The sequence below is a fragment of the Planococcus citri genome, chromosome 5, assembly GCF_950023065.1.
Source record: "Planococcus citri chromosome 5, ihPlaCitr1.1, whole genome shotgun sequence".
NCBI lineage: Eukaryota > Metazoa > Arthropoda > Insecta > Hemiptera > Pseudococcidae > Planococcus > Planococcus citri.
In genome coordinates, this window is record NC_088681.1 from 62,292,984 (window position 1) to 62,308,364 (window position 15,381).

General features: G+C 35.6%; 2 protein-coding genes across 2 annotated transcripts in view; both read left to right on the plus strand.

The window, feature by feature from the left end:
• Positions 1 to 15,381, plus strand: part of LOC135848027 (uncharacterized) — a 623,146-nt gene that overhangs the window by 597,499 nt on the left and 10,266 nt on the right. The window lies entirely within an intron of this gene.
• LOC135847691 (uncharacterized) lies at positions 6,624 to 8,638 on the plus strand. Its single transcript, XM_065367350.1, has 6 exons — positions 6,624 to 6,800; positions 7,018 to 7,322; positions 7,412 to 7,462; positions 7,545 to 7,733; positions 7,816 to 7,977; positions 8,065 to 8,638. The coding sequence occupies exons 1-6, from the start codon at positions 6,731 to 6,733 to the stop codon at positions 8,569 to 8,571; spliced, it is 1,284 nt and encodes a 427-aa protein (XP_065223422.1). The 5' UTR covers positions 6,624 to 6,730; the 3' UTR covers positions 8,572 to 8,638.

Below are 15,381 nucleotides of genomic sequence, written 5' to 3' on the forward strand. Positions count from 1 at the left end.
GGTATTAGTATGTAGTCGGTGTTTTGAAAATATTTTCTTCGCGAATGTTTCGCTGTAGTGACGAAAAAGTATTGAAAGATATATATTTCTGACACTGAGGAAATACTTTGGATCGCAGTGATGCCAGTATTTTAGGTTTCAAGAAATCGAGAAAAATTGCAAAAAATTCCTAAATTGCAGGCAATAAAGAATCTCAAATAATTTCATGTGGGACTGGGTCGCCATTTTTCTGATTTTTCTCAAAACAAATTGTTTACAGGGGCTACAGTGAAAAAAACACGGTTTTTTCGAAAATGCCTAACTTTGAGGGCCCATGTGTTCCCTTTAGGGGCACTTCTGGATCTAGAATTTTTCTGTACAACTTTCAACTCAAAATGACGGTTTTTGCTAAAATTGGTAAAAATCCACAGTGTTTTTCCTTTTTTTCGCAATCCACCCAATCTACTACATAGGTAAGGTACGCCTATTATGTTTTCAATGTACTCGTATGTACTTGGTGGGTATGGGTAACTCACGGATCATTCCATGCCAACTCAACCAACGTTTTTGGGACATGTCTTTCAATTTCGCTCAAATTTATTTTACAATATAAACCCACCCAGTAAGTAAGAACACAGCAATTAGTTTGGTCCCAGACCCCTCAGGGGGTGGGCGGGGGAGCTTCCATTATTTTCACATTTTCTCGAGGTACTCAACTTCAGCTGACCATTCCTCCATAACTATGATACTTCTGATTTCACAGTTCGAAAGCGCACAGCATTAAGAACTTTTTAAGAATTGTGAACTTTTCAAAAGCTGAAAGTTGAACTTTCAAATTGAAAGTTCAAATTTCAAAATGACGCTGGAAGTGGGAGCGACCACTTAAAATTTTTTAAAAATTTCCATAGATGTACCTTTTGACGTTTTTTCGAAATATTCAAATTTCGAGATGGGATCTGTCAATGGAGGAGGAGCACCCTCACCCCTAATTTTGGGCGAAACTTTTGAAAGAAAATCTGGGGCATGTGACACATGGAATAGTATGTTTTTGGTGACGCTGAACACGAATATGACGTCAGATTTTTGATTGGACCCATCCACGGCCTCCAACAATTTTTTTTGACTTTTACCTATGAGGGGAGGTTCTGGGGGCCATGGGTGAAGTCGATTTGAAAAACAAAGGCAATATTTGTGTTCAGCGAGATCGAAAACATACTATTTCAGGTGTCACTCGAATGTAACCATTTTGGGGGTTACCCCCTTTGGGGAGGTACTGGGGACCGTGGACGGATCCAATCAAAAATCTAACGTCACATTCGTGTTCAGCGTCACCAAAAACATAGAATTAGATATATCACATGCACCAGATTTTCTTTCGAAAGTTTCGCACAAAATTAGAAGTGATGGTGCTCTCCCCCTCAATTGACAGATCCCATCTCGAAAGGGTACCCCCGGATAAGATAGGCAAAATGCCCTTAACCTCAGATTTCGATGAAACTCACAGGGTATGTTCAGTACCCCCAAAAAATAATTTTGAGCCCATAGCCCGCTCCCCACTCCACCACCCTCAGCCAGGGGGGCCAAAAAACGCGTTTTTCAGGGGGAAAATTCTGTATCAGCGCGTAATTAAGATAAATTGATTCTGTAAACGAATATAGTTAGAGGATACATGGGCGTACCTCCTGAATTTTTTCAGAATTTTTCATCGCATGGGGGAAGAAGGGGGGACAAAAGAAAACTTCAAATCGACATTACTTCGGAACGAAAAAACATACCAAAACGATTTTTTCGTCAAATATGTATCCTTAGGTCTACTTACTATAGAAGTCATCACCCGGCCATTTGGAGTGGTGGGTCAAGCTCAAAAGCTCAAAAAACTGTCAAGAAACCACGTTTTTTGCGTTTTTCTCCAAAAATATGGACAAATGGCGGAAATTGAAGCGAACCAAGTTGTTCAGCGTGAAATTTTACCTCAGAATTGTGTATTTGAAAATTCATTTACACCGCGTGATCGTAAAACTACATGCGCAGAAGTATTTGTGCTTACATCAAGATAGCTGAAAGGGTATTCCTGGGTAAAATAGATGAAATGCCCCTGTCCTCGGATTTCTGAAATTTTGATGAAACATTGTTGGGTACCATTAAAAAAAATGTCGGAGGCAAAAAATTCTCCCCCCACCCACCCTCCCTTGCTCATAATAGCGAAAAAAGGGCCTTTTTCGGGGGGAAAAAATCCATGCTTCAACGAGTTTTGAAAAAAATCTGTATTCACTCAAAATATATGGAGGAGACAGTATAATGAAAGCACATACATAGGTATTTGAGATTCTGCATCAATCTATGCTATTGCCATCAAAATCCAAGGCCACTTTTAGGGTTCTACTGAGCAATTGAAAAGTGAATATTTTTATTTGGAGAGGGGGTATTAGTAGTTGGTGTTTTGAAAATATTTTGTTCGCACAAGTTTCGCTATAATGACAAAAAAATATTGAAAGAAGATAATATGCATATTTCTGAAATTGAGGAAATATTTTGGAACGTAGTGATGCCAATATTTTAGGTTTCAAAAATTGTAAATTGGCAAAAATTTAGAAATTTTTATTGATTTTTCGAAATTTACAAAAACAATTAAAAATAATAGCATAGAATGGACGCAGAATCACAAATACATTTAAGACTGGGTCTATCGTTATTTTTCTCAAAACAAATTGGGTACAGGGGCTACAGTGAAAAAAATACACGGTTTTTTCGAAAATACACCCACTTTGAGGGCACATGTTTTCCCTTTAGGTGCACTTCTGGAGCCAGAATTTTTCTGTACAACTTTCAACTCAAAATGACGGTTTTTGCTGAAATTGGTAAAAATCCACAGTTTTTTTTTCTTTTTTTTTTCGTGATTTACCCAATCTACTACATAGTACGCAGGTAGGTATACCTATGTTTTCAATGTACTCGGTAAAAAGAAACCTTTCTGATATTTTTGAGTTAGATACCATGTACTTGAAAAGTAGGCTACTTGTAACTCAAGAAAACCTTGATTAAGAAGTTGCATGGCGTAAATAGCGCTATAATGAAGCATTTTTCACAAAAACTCTAATTTTTGGGCAACACCTCTCCCCAATGTGGCCGTTAAGAGAGTCCAACTGCAAATCAAACTTCATATTCGTGTTTACCGAGTTTGGTTCATATGATAACGATACCCATATTGTCAGTCTACTTTCGCCCTAAAATTTGGAGAGGGGGTGCCTATGGCCAAAAAATTGGAGTTGAAGGGTATACTCTACGGAGAACGTTTTAATTCGACAACGGGCCGAAATATGAAACCGATTGGTTCGTTATTTTCATCATTCGTTCGTAAGACTGCGTGTAATCGATTGAACTCGTTGAAGCATGGATTTTTCTCCCCGAAAAAGGCCATTTTTTCGCTATTATGAGCAAGGGAGGGGGGGTGGGGGGAGAATTTTTTGCCCCCGACATTTTTTTTAATGGTACCCAACAATGTTTCATCAAAATTTCAGAAATCCGAGGACAGGGGCATTTCATCTATTTTACCCAGGAATACCCTTTCAGCTATCTTGATGTAAGCACAAATACTTCTGCGCATGTAGTTTTACGATCACGCGGTGTAAATGAATTTTCAAATACACAATTCTGAGGTAAAATTTCACGCTGAACAACTTGGTTCGCTTCAATTTCCGCCATTTGTCCATATTTTTGGAGAAAAACGCAAAAAACGTGGTTTCTTGACAGTTTTTTGAGCTTTTGAGCTTGACCCACCACTCCAAATGGCCGGGTGATGACTTCTATAGTAAGTAGACCTAAGGATACATATTTGACGAAAAAATCGTTTTGGTAGAGGAGATTGTTGTACCAGGGACCGATTTTTCGTTTTTTGGGAATGGACTCCACCCATTAATTATTTTTGAAAATGTGAATAGGGTGCATCAAAGAATGGTCTTTTACAAAAAAAAACGAGATATTCACATTTGTTCAAAACTCATTCCCCTCCCCTCCAGAATTTTTAGAAAAAGTCACTTTTTTTTGGTCCATGGTACAACGGGTCGTGTACCAAGGACCAAAAGGAAATTTACCCTGGAAAATGCCTAAAAGTTGGCCGTGAAGGCATAAAGTTTACGTATGGATCATAGACATTCATTATACATATTTACTTTTTACAATAAGATCATATAAAATTTTGCAGCATTTTTTTAAAAAAAATTCATAAGTTTGTCATGTTGTACCACGGACCATAGATTTTTCCTCAAATTTCCACCAATTTCAAATAAATTTTGAAACGTTTTCAGATGCTACAATGTAAAAACTGTGTAAAGGGCATCCTGGCATCTGAAAAAGTATCAAAATTCGTGAAAATTAGATGAAAAAATTGCGGTCCGTGGTACACGATGAAATTTGGTCCCAGGTACAAGACCTCCCAAAATTTAGAAAAAAATTTCTACAAAATTTCACACAATATTTTTCCAAAAAGTGAATACGTGTACTTACACTTGGATGGTGTAGCTACAAGTTGCACTAATTGGTTTGACAAATTTGAGATAAACAATAGGCCAAAATGAGTTCACAAAACATGGCAAAATGTAACTTTTTGTTTTAAAACTTGATAATCATGTGCAAAATTTTCAAATGAAAACCTTATCGCCTATAGTTCATTTTGTGTCATACTCTAGTGATGCTTTAAAACGTAGTGGGGTCCGAATTCCGCAAGTGGCGTTAGTGAGGGAAAGGTCCCTGGTACAACAGGTCCGGGGTACAACAATCTCCCCTATGTTTTTTCGTTCCGAAGTAATGTCGATTTGAAGTTTTCTTTTGTCCCCCCTTCTTCCCCCATGCGATGAAAAATTCTGAAAAAATTCAGGGAGGTACGCCCATGTATCCTCTAACTATATTCGTTTACAGAATCAATTTATCTTAATTACGCGCTGATACAGAATTTTTCCCCTGAAAAACGCGTTTTTTGGCCCCCCTGGCTGAGGGGGGTGGAGTGGGGAGCGGGCTATGGGATCAAAATTATTTTTTGGGGGTGCTGAACATACCCTGTGAGTTTCATCGAAATCTGAGGTTAAGGGCATTTTGCCTATCTTATCCGGGGGTACCCTTTGAATATTTCGAAAAAACATCAAAAGCTACATCTATGGAAATTTTTTCAAAATTTTAAATGGTAGCTTCCACTTGCAGCGCCATTTTGAAATTTGAACTTTCAAATTTTGAAAATATCAAAATACCTATACTTGAAAAGTTCAAAATTTATTACCCTTTTGAACTGTGAAATCAGTTTTGATCAAAGTATTGATATGAGGGAATATGCCCTGATCGCCTTAGCGATGATTAAATTAATCCCTTCGTACATTTAGTCGTAATATTCTTCGTTAGTGTAGGCGTATAAGATTTACTTATACCAGAGGTATGGCAACGTGAGAACTACGCATATAGGGGAAAGTATTTATACATCCTAGGGGAAATGATTTATTGTGTCCGGTGGTTCGTAGATCGAGGGAAAACTCGAGGGTACGAGCATCGGATCTCCAGCCACAAACTTCACTTGGAATAAGCTACTCGCGATGGCTGGTTCTTGGTCACAAATAGACGTATAGGCAATGAAGGTCTAAAAACCTTCATCCCTCTTAACTGTTTTCGCCCACTACCACTATGGATAATTTGTTCAAAAATGTGAATTAATTAAATACGTTCATTCAAATAATTTAAATTAACCATTTTATGGATATTTCTCCGAATCGGATCCATTCGGGAAATATGTAATAACATAACCCAATTCTGTCGCCGATCTTAGTATAAGTGGATCACAGGAGAGGCAGAAAATAAGCACAGTGTCGTAAGTTGTGAAATAGACTTATTAGTTAAATAATAATATTATGAGGGACGTAATACACCTAGTCTAATTAAATAATACATAATTGCATCGCCAAGTAGTACTAATTAAGCTTAAACTTAATTTTATTACGAGGTTCTATTTTATGCGAGATGTCAAGTAGATGTTGAGTCCACTATTAAACATAAAATAATGCTGATTATGTTATATCCTCTATGAATCCTAATGTGTATTTTGTCGTACTTTAACTTTAATAAATTGCTTTTAAGAATATTTCTGCGATCTTGAGTACTTTATTGGTAGTTTAGTATGATATTTGTGTATATGGTGGATTGGTTTTACATAAGGTCTTTTCTCTACGAGCTATCCTGGTACAAGTAATTATTCACTCTCTAGGGAATAATTCTTGACTTCACCCCTTAACCAATTCTAATGATTCTAAATCCCTAAGTCAGTAATTCCTATTCTCACTATATCAGTATCATAGTTATGGAGGAATGGGCAGCTGAAAATTGGTTCCCTCCGGCTGAACGGGTGGGATGGGCTGGGGTGGGGGAGGGGTCATCATCATTTAATCGTATCACCCCTTTTCGGGGGTACTATGAAATATTGAAGTAGGTACGTCAAAGTCTGTTGAGAAAAAAATTCGAACGAATTCTTTTTGAAAAATCTGAATATCTGTTACTCATCGTCACCATACATACATAAATCAACTGCTATGAGATGACATCATAAAGATGTTTACGCAATTGCTTCCACATGTTTTCGCCATTCTCAGCGATAAAACCTTCAAATCTAACTGATGAAAATTTCAAATCGTTCTCATTCCATGTCATTCGTGCCGTGTGTAGTTGTGGGAATTGTTTCTCATTTAAGTATAGTGTTAACTCACATCAAAAACGCAAGATGAATTCAAACTGCAGCGTTACTTTTTTTTACATTTCAATCATCATTACTATAAATGCAATTCGTTTTGGTAAGAATATATTATTGTGAAGCATTTATTTGAATGGAGTTAGGTACTCCATTAGTCGGAATTTCAGATGTGAAATTTATTTTTCGAATTTTGGTAATTTGTTTAAAAATTCAAAGACTCGTTTTTCGCGCAATAAAAAATCAAAATTTAATCAAATTAGGATAGAAAGCCGAAATTTAATTTGCACCGCCCTAATTATGTGTGTGTTTATATTCAGCTTTAGGTTTATACGAACCAGTTATCTATTTGGACGCACCCAAGTTTCACCATTTCGGATACCTAAAGGTAGAGGTAGAAGAAGACGACTCACATACGAGTAAACACTACCTCGTGAAAACTATAGATAAAAATCAAGAAATTTTCGTGGCTTGCCCAAATCAGGATCCAGATCATCCTAATACTTTTGCTATACACTCGACGGAGGTTGGTAAAGCGGCTGCCACTCCAATATGCGAACATTCCGTTGAATCTCAAATTTACTTCACGAATAAGATTCGGAGTTATAATGCAGTTGGATTCTTGGTGAGATTTTTATTTCTGCAAGTCTTAAGTGCCTCGAAATGTGTTTATTCTTTATGATGTACGTATTGTGTACTGAATTTAACCAACAGATTTATGCTCCGGATAAATCATGGCCTGATCAAGATTTCGATGTACCAGAGGTAAGACAAAGCAATTAATCTGGGAACCACTTGCATTACGTACGAGTATACCTACTACATATAAGCCGGTTATTTCTCATAGCATCACCTAGTTGTCGAATTAATTCAGTTTAAATTTGACAAATATGACGAAAAAATTATATCTTTGCGGTATTTCATGTATGGAGGTGAATTTCCGCAACTAGAACTGATTCGTCAAGAGGACGACCTCCGGAAATACCGGAAGAACTTGGATATTTACAAAAACGACATCGATACTTTTTACTCTCCTGTACGTATACCTACCTGTTTTTGCGCTTACGTCACATTTTCGGAATCATCATAAACCAAGCCGAATTTCTCGACATTTTCAGCGTAATTGCCCATTTGTCAAAGTACCTCTAGCTCCGGAAGAGGATTTCCTCTTCGATTACTGGAAATCAGCCTCACGACAGAATATCTTCACTGCTCCGATGTGGCGCGATTTGCTAGCTCAATGGCAAGCCTTGGAGATATTTATACGAAAAGTTACTCAAGTACGGAAAATTCTAGTCCAACTTTTTTGGTCATCCGTAAAAACTTGAATATTTTCATCAGCTGTTCTCTTTGATCGAAATTCGCAGATTACCGATTGGGTTGGCGTCGAAACTGGGATTTACGAAGAACTTACAAGACTACCCGACGGTCTACGTAATCCTTTGTTTGAAAATATTGAGTGGCCAGACGATCAGTACCGTATTCCCAGATATTTCTGGAAAACTGTTTCCTTGCTACAGGAACACGAGGGTCAAAATTATGATTACGGAATATTGTTCATCATGCACAATGTTCCTAATTTAGACCCTAATAACGAATGGAATATCGAAAAAATCTGCACGGATTACAATTTCGTTGATTTAGGATGGACGTTTTTACAAAACGATCATTTTAAGAGTCCTATGTACGCTTGTCCGATAAATGATGTAACTATGAATTATTTGGGTGAAATTTCTCACGAAGAATATGAAGATTTTAATTTGAATTTATTGTCGTTGTTCAAAGTTGATGATGAAGGTAATGGATACATCGAAGAAGTAAAGGTTATTGAGGAAATGGGGAAGTTGATGAAGACTATTGACAGTACTGATTAGAAATTTTGATTTTTTCAAATGTTGATGATTCGATGATGAGTACTAATATTTATTATATATATGTTTTAATGGGTATATATATATTTTTTAGTTTATGTTGCAAAATCATTTGATGTTTGATTGTACACTTTTGAAATTAAATTTATTTGTTCATATTCCCCCTTTTTGTTCTGGTAACTACGTAGCCATATTTAAGAAATCCATTTTCTTTTTCTTTTATTTTTTTTTAGTATCACAATTATGTGTCAAGAGGTCTGAACAGATAGGTACATATAATCGGATCAAAACTCTGATCTTATTCAAATCGATTCGCTCACTCATCAATGACAATAAAAACCATCCCAAAGCAAAATATTCAGGGCGAGGCGTGGATCGGTGAATGGATTTAAATCTAGGGGCATACTCGTACCCCACCTCACCCTCCCACCAAGACAAATGAAAAAAACAACAAAAAAAAACAAAAAAACTGGAAAATGACGAATGCAAACAAAACTAAGGACGAGCAGTGACAATGTAATTCTGAAACCAAATCGCCTTTGATATTGTGCATGCTGGCAACTCATTTTACTACGAACGCATTCGTTGAATCAAAACGACGATGGCGATGAGGAAAACTATAGTAATAATTCTTATACGTTGGGAAGAAAAAGGATACCGAAGACCGAAGCAGCCGAGTCTCTCTCTGCTAGAATGTAAATTAATTTAGTATTCCTTTTGTAATAAATCTCGGTCGTCGAGTTTTGCAAATGAATTTAACGCGAGATGCAATGCGATGCCATGTCTCTCGCTGCACTGAAATTATACTACTTATTACTTAAGTAGAATGGAAAGCAACTCGAGAAGAAGAAAATCGCGTTATTTTAAAAGATGTCGTATTTCTCAACAGGGCCAGTCTACGGGACGGAATAGTACAGTAGGCTGGTCAGGGTGGAGGAGAGATGGCTTCTTTTTCTGCTCGTAGAAGAAATTAAATCACTGACCTACGTCGACATGGGACCACGACGATGAAGGGTACCTACAATTGCAATGTGCTCGAGTTGCATTGCGACCAGCGACGTGCTCTTTTTGTGTCGCTGCTCGATGCTGGTGCTGTTGCTGTTGCTGTTGGTGCTGCTCGTGCTGCTGTTGGAATTATAATGCGAAACGTGCAACCCAGTTGACCAAGTGCTAGCGGATTGCTAGCATTTTACTGACGTTTTGGGAAAGTGCTAGCATTTTTCTAGCTTTTTGTAGCTAGCATTAAATCTTTCGCAAAAAGCTAGCAATTTGCTAGCACTTTTTTTCTGGCAAATTATGTTCTAGCAATTCTTCAGCAATTCTCTCGCTTTTTTCAGCTAGCATTTGTATCTCACTAATTGTGCTTGCTTAATGCTAGCGTTTTACTAACGGATAATTGCTTGCTTTACTACACTAGCAATACGCTTGCATTTATCTGCTTACATTTATCTAGCAATCTAATGCTAGCAAAATGCGAGCAGATCTCTAGTCTCTCTCGTCTAGCTTTTACTTTGCATTCTAGCAATAGAAAAACGCTAGCTGATTGCCCTCACTTTTCAGCTAGCTTTCTGTATGGAATTAGATTCTAGCAAAATGCGAGCAAGTATGTGGCATTTTTTTCCTAGCATGTTTTTCACTGGCATTTCCTTCATAGCCTACTCATGCAAGTACAGAAAAACTTCAGTGAATCTCTTTCACCCATTTTTCAGAAAAATACTTCCATATCTTCATTTTTTAAATGGAATTTTTAAATATTTTTAACAGATACCTAAATACGTAATTTTTCGTTTCTCAATGATTTTTTTATTTTCATTTTTAAAAAAATTTCAAATTTGTTAATGCTTTTCATTTTAACAGGTAGGTATTTTTCCTTTCCATTTTGGCTACTTTTCAACTTTGAACAATAATTTTGAAGATTATTTTCATTTTTAAAAAAATTTCAAATTTGTTAATGCTTTTCATTTTAACAGGTAGGTATTTTTCCTTTCCATTTTGGCTACTTTTCAACTTTGAACAATAATTTTGAAGAATATTCCATTATTGAAAAATCATTCTTGTAATTATTTCATTTTTTATAATGTATAATTTGTTCATTAAAAATGTTGTTCAAATGTTTTTGAAATTTCTTATTTTTAGTTTGTTTGATATTTCATTTTTAAATTTTAAATTTTGGCAATTTTTTAATTTAAAAAAAAAAAAAAAAAAACTTTATTTTTCAATAAAGAGACTTCTAACCCAAGCGCTAGCTTAATGCTAGCAAATTACTAGCGTTGTTCTCTCTCATGGTATACTTTGCTACTCTTAGATAAAGTATGTAGTCAATCTGAATATAAGCTCAAGGTAGTATTTTGTATGATAGTAAGAAGAGTGCTACCACTCTACTTACCCTGGCACACCTCACTAGCGCTATGCTAGCGGTGAGCTAGCGTAGGAGGTCAGTTGCCTATTTTTGGATATTGGAGAACTACCTTGACCTTGACCTGATTGAAAACACCTCCTAGTATTTTTAAAAGTTAATTAGTAAAAATAATTTTCCTGATAATCAAACTTTTCCTGCGCTAGCAAAATGCTAGCCTCATGCTAGCAAATTTTACGCTAGCACGAATGGTGCCGGAATTTGAGACACTTTTTTTAAAAATGCTAGCAAATCAGTCGCGATTTAGTCGCATTTACTTAGTAGAATTGCAAGCAAAGTGTTAACAAAATGCTAGCTTTTCGCTAGCTTTATGCTAGCTATACCCTAGCTGTTTGTGCTCAATTCTGCTACGCTAATGCGACCTAATCACTACTGATTTGCTAGCATTTTTAAAAAAAGTGTCTCAAATTCGGGCACCATTCGTGCTAGCGTGAAATTTGCTAGCATTTGGTCAACTGGGAACAGGATTAAGTTAACGTGCACCGAGCTCCGGTTATTCGTATTCGTAATTTATTTTCCTACTGTAAAGGTCAGCTTTTAACGATTAAAACGCTGTCCCATTTAAAGCGAGATGTTGTGGACGAATTATTGCGATAATATTTTGATTTGACGTGCGGAACGCGATGAAATTGGCTGGGCGTTTAACTGCATTATTTAGAGCCATTTGGACGTAGAAGGTGTTTTTAGCGAATGTTGGGGCGGGGGAGTGACAGGTTTGAGGTGGGATTCAGAATTTAAAATGATCTTGAGGGGTAGGAGGAGAGGTGGTGAAATTTGGAGAAGAGTTGTTTCTTTGTTTGTTCACTTATTTGACCCCCCCCCTCCCCATCAACTTTTTTGGCTAACACGTAGAGAAATTTGAATTGGTGGGGATTGCAGAACAGAAATCTCGTTTTTGAAAATTACAGAATCAGATTGTTCTTTTTGTGAAATCTGTTCTTTGAAAAATTTTCCTCTTTCATTTGTTAATTTTTTTTTCAATGTTTTCTTTGAAGTTTTTTTCTCGAGAAATTTTCTTTTGAAGAATTTTCCACGATGAAATGTTTTTCTCTTGACAAAGAGAATGGAGTCCAGAAGAGAGAGATTTTGTGAAATTTTTCATGATTTACGTTGCAAACATGGTTGAATTCTCTTTGTAAAACTTTTTTTTTCGGAGAATTTTTCTCTTTCGAAGGTTTTGGAGAATTTTTATTTTGAGGGTTTTGTTCTGTAGAGAGTTCAACTGTCAATTTGTTTTGAGTTTTTTCTCTGCAGAGGTTTTTTTTTGGTAAAATTTGTTCTCTTGATTTTTTTAAACAAGTTTTTTTCCAAAAATTATTCCTGCAGAGTGCAGAGTTTACCTCTTTGCCAAATTTTTTCTCTGGAGATTTCTCCTCTTTCAAAGACTTGCTTCTGCAGAAAATTTCCCCCTGTTGAATTTTTTCTAAAAAGCTTTTTCTTTCAATTTTGTTCTCTTCAAATAAAATTTTTAGAGGAATTTTCCTTTTGATGTCATTTTTTTAAAAAAATTGTTCCTGCATAGTTTATTTCTGGCACCTTTTTTTTTTCTAAAATTTGTTCCGGTGAAGTTTTCTTATGTCGGAGTTGTTCTGTGGAGAATTTTCGACTTTTAAAGTTTTCTTTCATCTTTTTTTGAAGGTTTTTGTCAATATTTTTTTAGAAATTGTTTTCATGGAGTTTTCTTCTCTCGAAGTTTTTCTCTGCAAAAAGTATTTTCTTTGGAATTTTTTTCTGAAGAATTTTCCTTTCTAAAATTTTTTCCTCTGTAAAGAAAGAGTTTCTCATATCAATTTTTTTTTGTTTAAAAAATGTGTTTTTTTTCAAGTTTTTTTCTGCGTGAAGTTTTCTTGTCCAACTTCTTTCTCCAATTTCTTTTTTGACGAATTTTCATCTGCCAATAATTGTATTTTTGAAACTTATTTTTGTACAGTTTTCTTCTGTCGAAGTTTTTTCTCTGCGAAAAATATTTTTTTGAATTTTTTTTTTGGAGAAGTTGTTCTCTGGAAAATGTTTTCCTGGAGATTGTTTTTCTCAGAAAGTATCTTCTTTAAAGTTCGTTTTCTTTTAAAAATTTTTATTTTTACTCAACATTCTTCTGTGAAATTTATTCTCTGGAGACTTTTTATTGAAGGATTTTGTGCTGGGAACTTTCCCTTCGAAATATTTTTTCTGTGTATAATTTTTGGTGGCCTTTTTTTTTGTTTGTATGTTTTTTCCCGTTAATGTTCCTCTGATGACTGTTTTTCTGTTATTTTTTTTTTTTGTAGGGAGGCTTTTCTGTCCAATTTTTTCTTCTTTGATTTTTTTCTCATGTCAATAGACTTTTCTCAGTTGAATTTTTTCTTTGGAGAATTTGTCCTGTGGAAACTTTTATGCGGACATTTTTTTTCTTGGTAATTTTTTCTGTAGATAATTTCTTGGTTGATGAGGACAAAAATTTTCTTGGAAAAAAGTCAGTATTTAAGTATGCTTTTGAAAATTTTCTCAACTAAATTTAATTTTAGAAGTGATGAGACAGAAGTGCAAAAATTTGTATACCGATGGCTTTAAATTTTCTTGCTAAAAGTTTGAAATTTAAAATTCTTTTCCTTTCCAGTTTCATCCGAAGAAAGGGAGGGGGGAGGAGGAGGATGAAAATCATTTAATGCTTCTGAAAATTTTTTTCTTCTACATAAAATCGATTTTTTAATTTTAGAAGTATTGAACCAAAGTTGAAAAATTATAATTTTTTGGCTCTCAATTTTCTTGACAAAAATGTCCTTAAATTTCCAGTTCTGTGGGAAGAGGAGGGGGGTCAGTTTTTGAAGGTTTTCCTCATAAAATTAGATTTTTTATGCTGCAAGTATTTCTTTTTATAGACCCTCTATTTTCTTGCTAAAGATGTAACTTTTTTGCATTTGAAATTCAATCATTTTTTGGAGAAACAAATCAGCTTGCTTCTACTTTCAAAGATTACTCATCTGTTTGAAATCCAATTTCTCCAACTGAAAGATCAGTTTTTCAGTTTTATGAGTAAGTGGAGGGGGGGAGGGAAGCAAAAATACGACGAATATTTATACCTGCTTTCACGACTCGATTTTTCACAATTTTGCAAAATTTGGAATAAAACTTTCTGAAATCAGATTGCTATTTTTCTTACGGTTCTAAAAAAATCGTGTTTCCTCCAAAATTCAATTTTAGGGGTTTGAATTCATTTTTTTTTTTTTTGAAAGTATGAGCTGACTCATTCCATATTACCTTGAGCTAATAAGGAAGCTGAGTCTTCCAATTTCAGCTGCAAGCACTATCGGGATCCAGTTCTGAAGGGGTGAGGTGGTGGGAGGTGTGCTTGTCATTTTCGCGCCAAAATTTGAAAACTCGTATCTCAAAATTGGTTGAACTTGGAGTCAATCTGTTTGGAAAAATTATTACGAGAATAATTAACCAGAAACTTATTCATTTTGATTTTGACAAGCTCGAATTTGAATGTTCATGGTGAAAGCTCAACTTTTCATGCTGAGCACAATTGTTGAGAGCTGCCTACAAAAACTTTGAAAAAAGAAATAATGAATATGTGCCTTTTTTGTGCTCTTTGAAGCAAACCAATTTTCAAAATGGATCCTGACACTCTCAAGGGGTGTAATGACCCTTAATATTGATCAAAAGAAGGAGGGTCATTATGGGCATTTTCGTGCCCCTCGCTACTTCGAGACTTGAATGGCCTTTTCTCATAGGGGATGGTCCCTAGTATTAATATTAGGCGATATTTTCCCAGAAAAGCCCATAGGGGGGCTGTGGGGTGGGCCCAAAGTCGAAAATTTCAAAAATTTTTAGAACCACTGCTCGAAAATGTAAAAAATTAAAAGTAGCGAATATATGTTGCTTTAAGGGTAAGCAATGCAGCACGTAACGCTTTTTTCATTTTTGACCTTTTTGGGGGTTGTGGTGGGGGTATTTCTATTATTGAAAATTTTGAAACCCCCTTTTTTGACCCTTCCCGTCGAGCCCCGCTAATGCCCTTTTCATGGTTTATTGCTACTAGTAGTAAGTTCAATTGATATCAGTTGCAACCCCCTCACTAACTTGGCTCATATCGAAAAATTCAATTTTTGACTTTTTTTTGAGGTCCATATTTTGGGAAACCATGAAAAGCTATCGAGGTCCGGTTTGCGGCAAATATGTTGAATTTTACTTCTTAATCGACTGGCATGCTTGAATTTTTATTTCAAGTCAATTTTTGACCTCATTGTTGCAGATCACTTTTGGGGGTGGCGAACTTTGAGAACCCCTGAAAAAAGTTCTAAAGTGAATTTTTTCAAACTTTGAGCTGAAATGGTCTTAAATACATGTGTTTAACCAAGATGATATGCGAATGCGATATTTTAATACAATTTAGTCATTTTGGGTGATTTTATCAA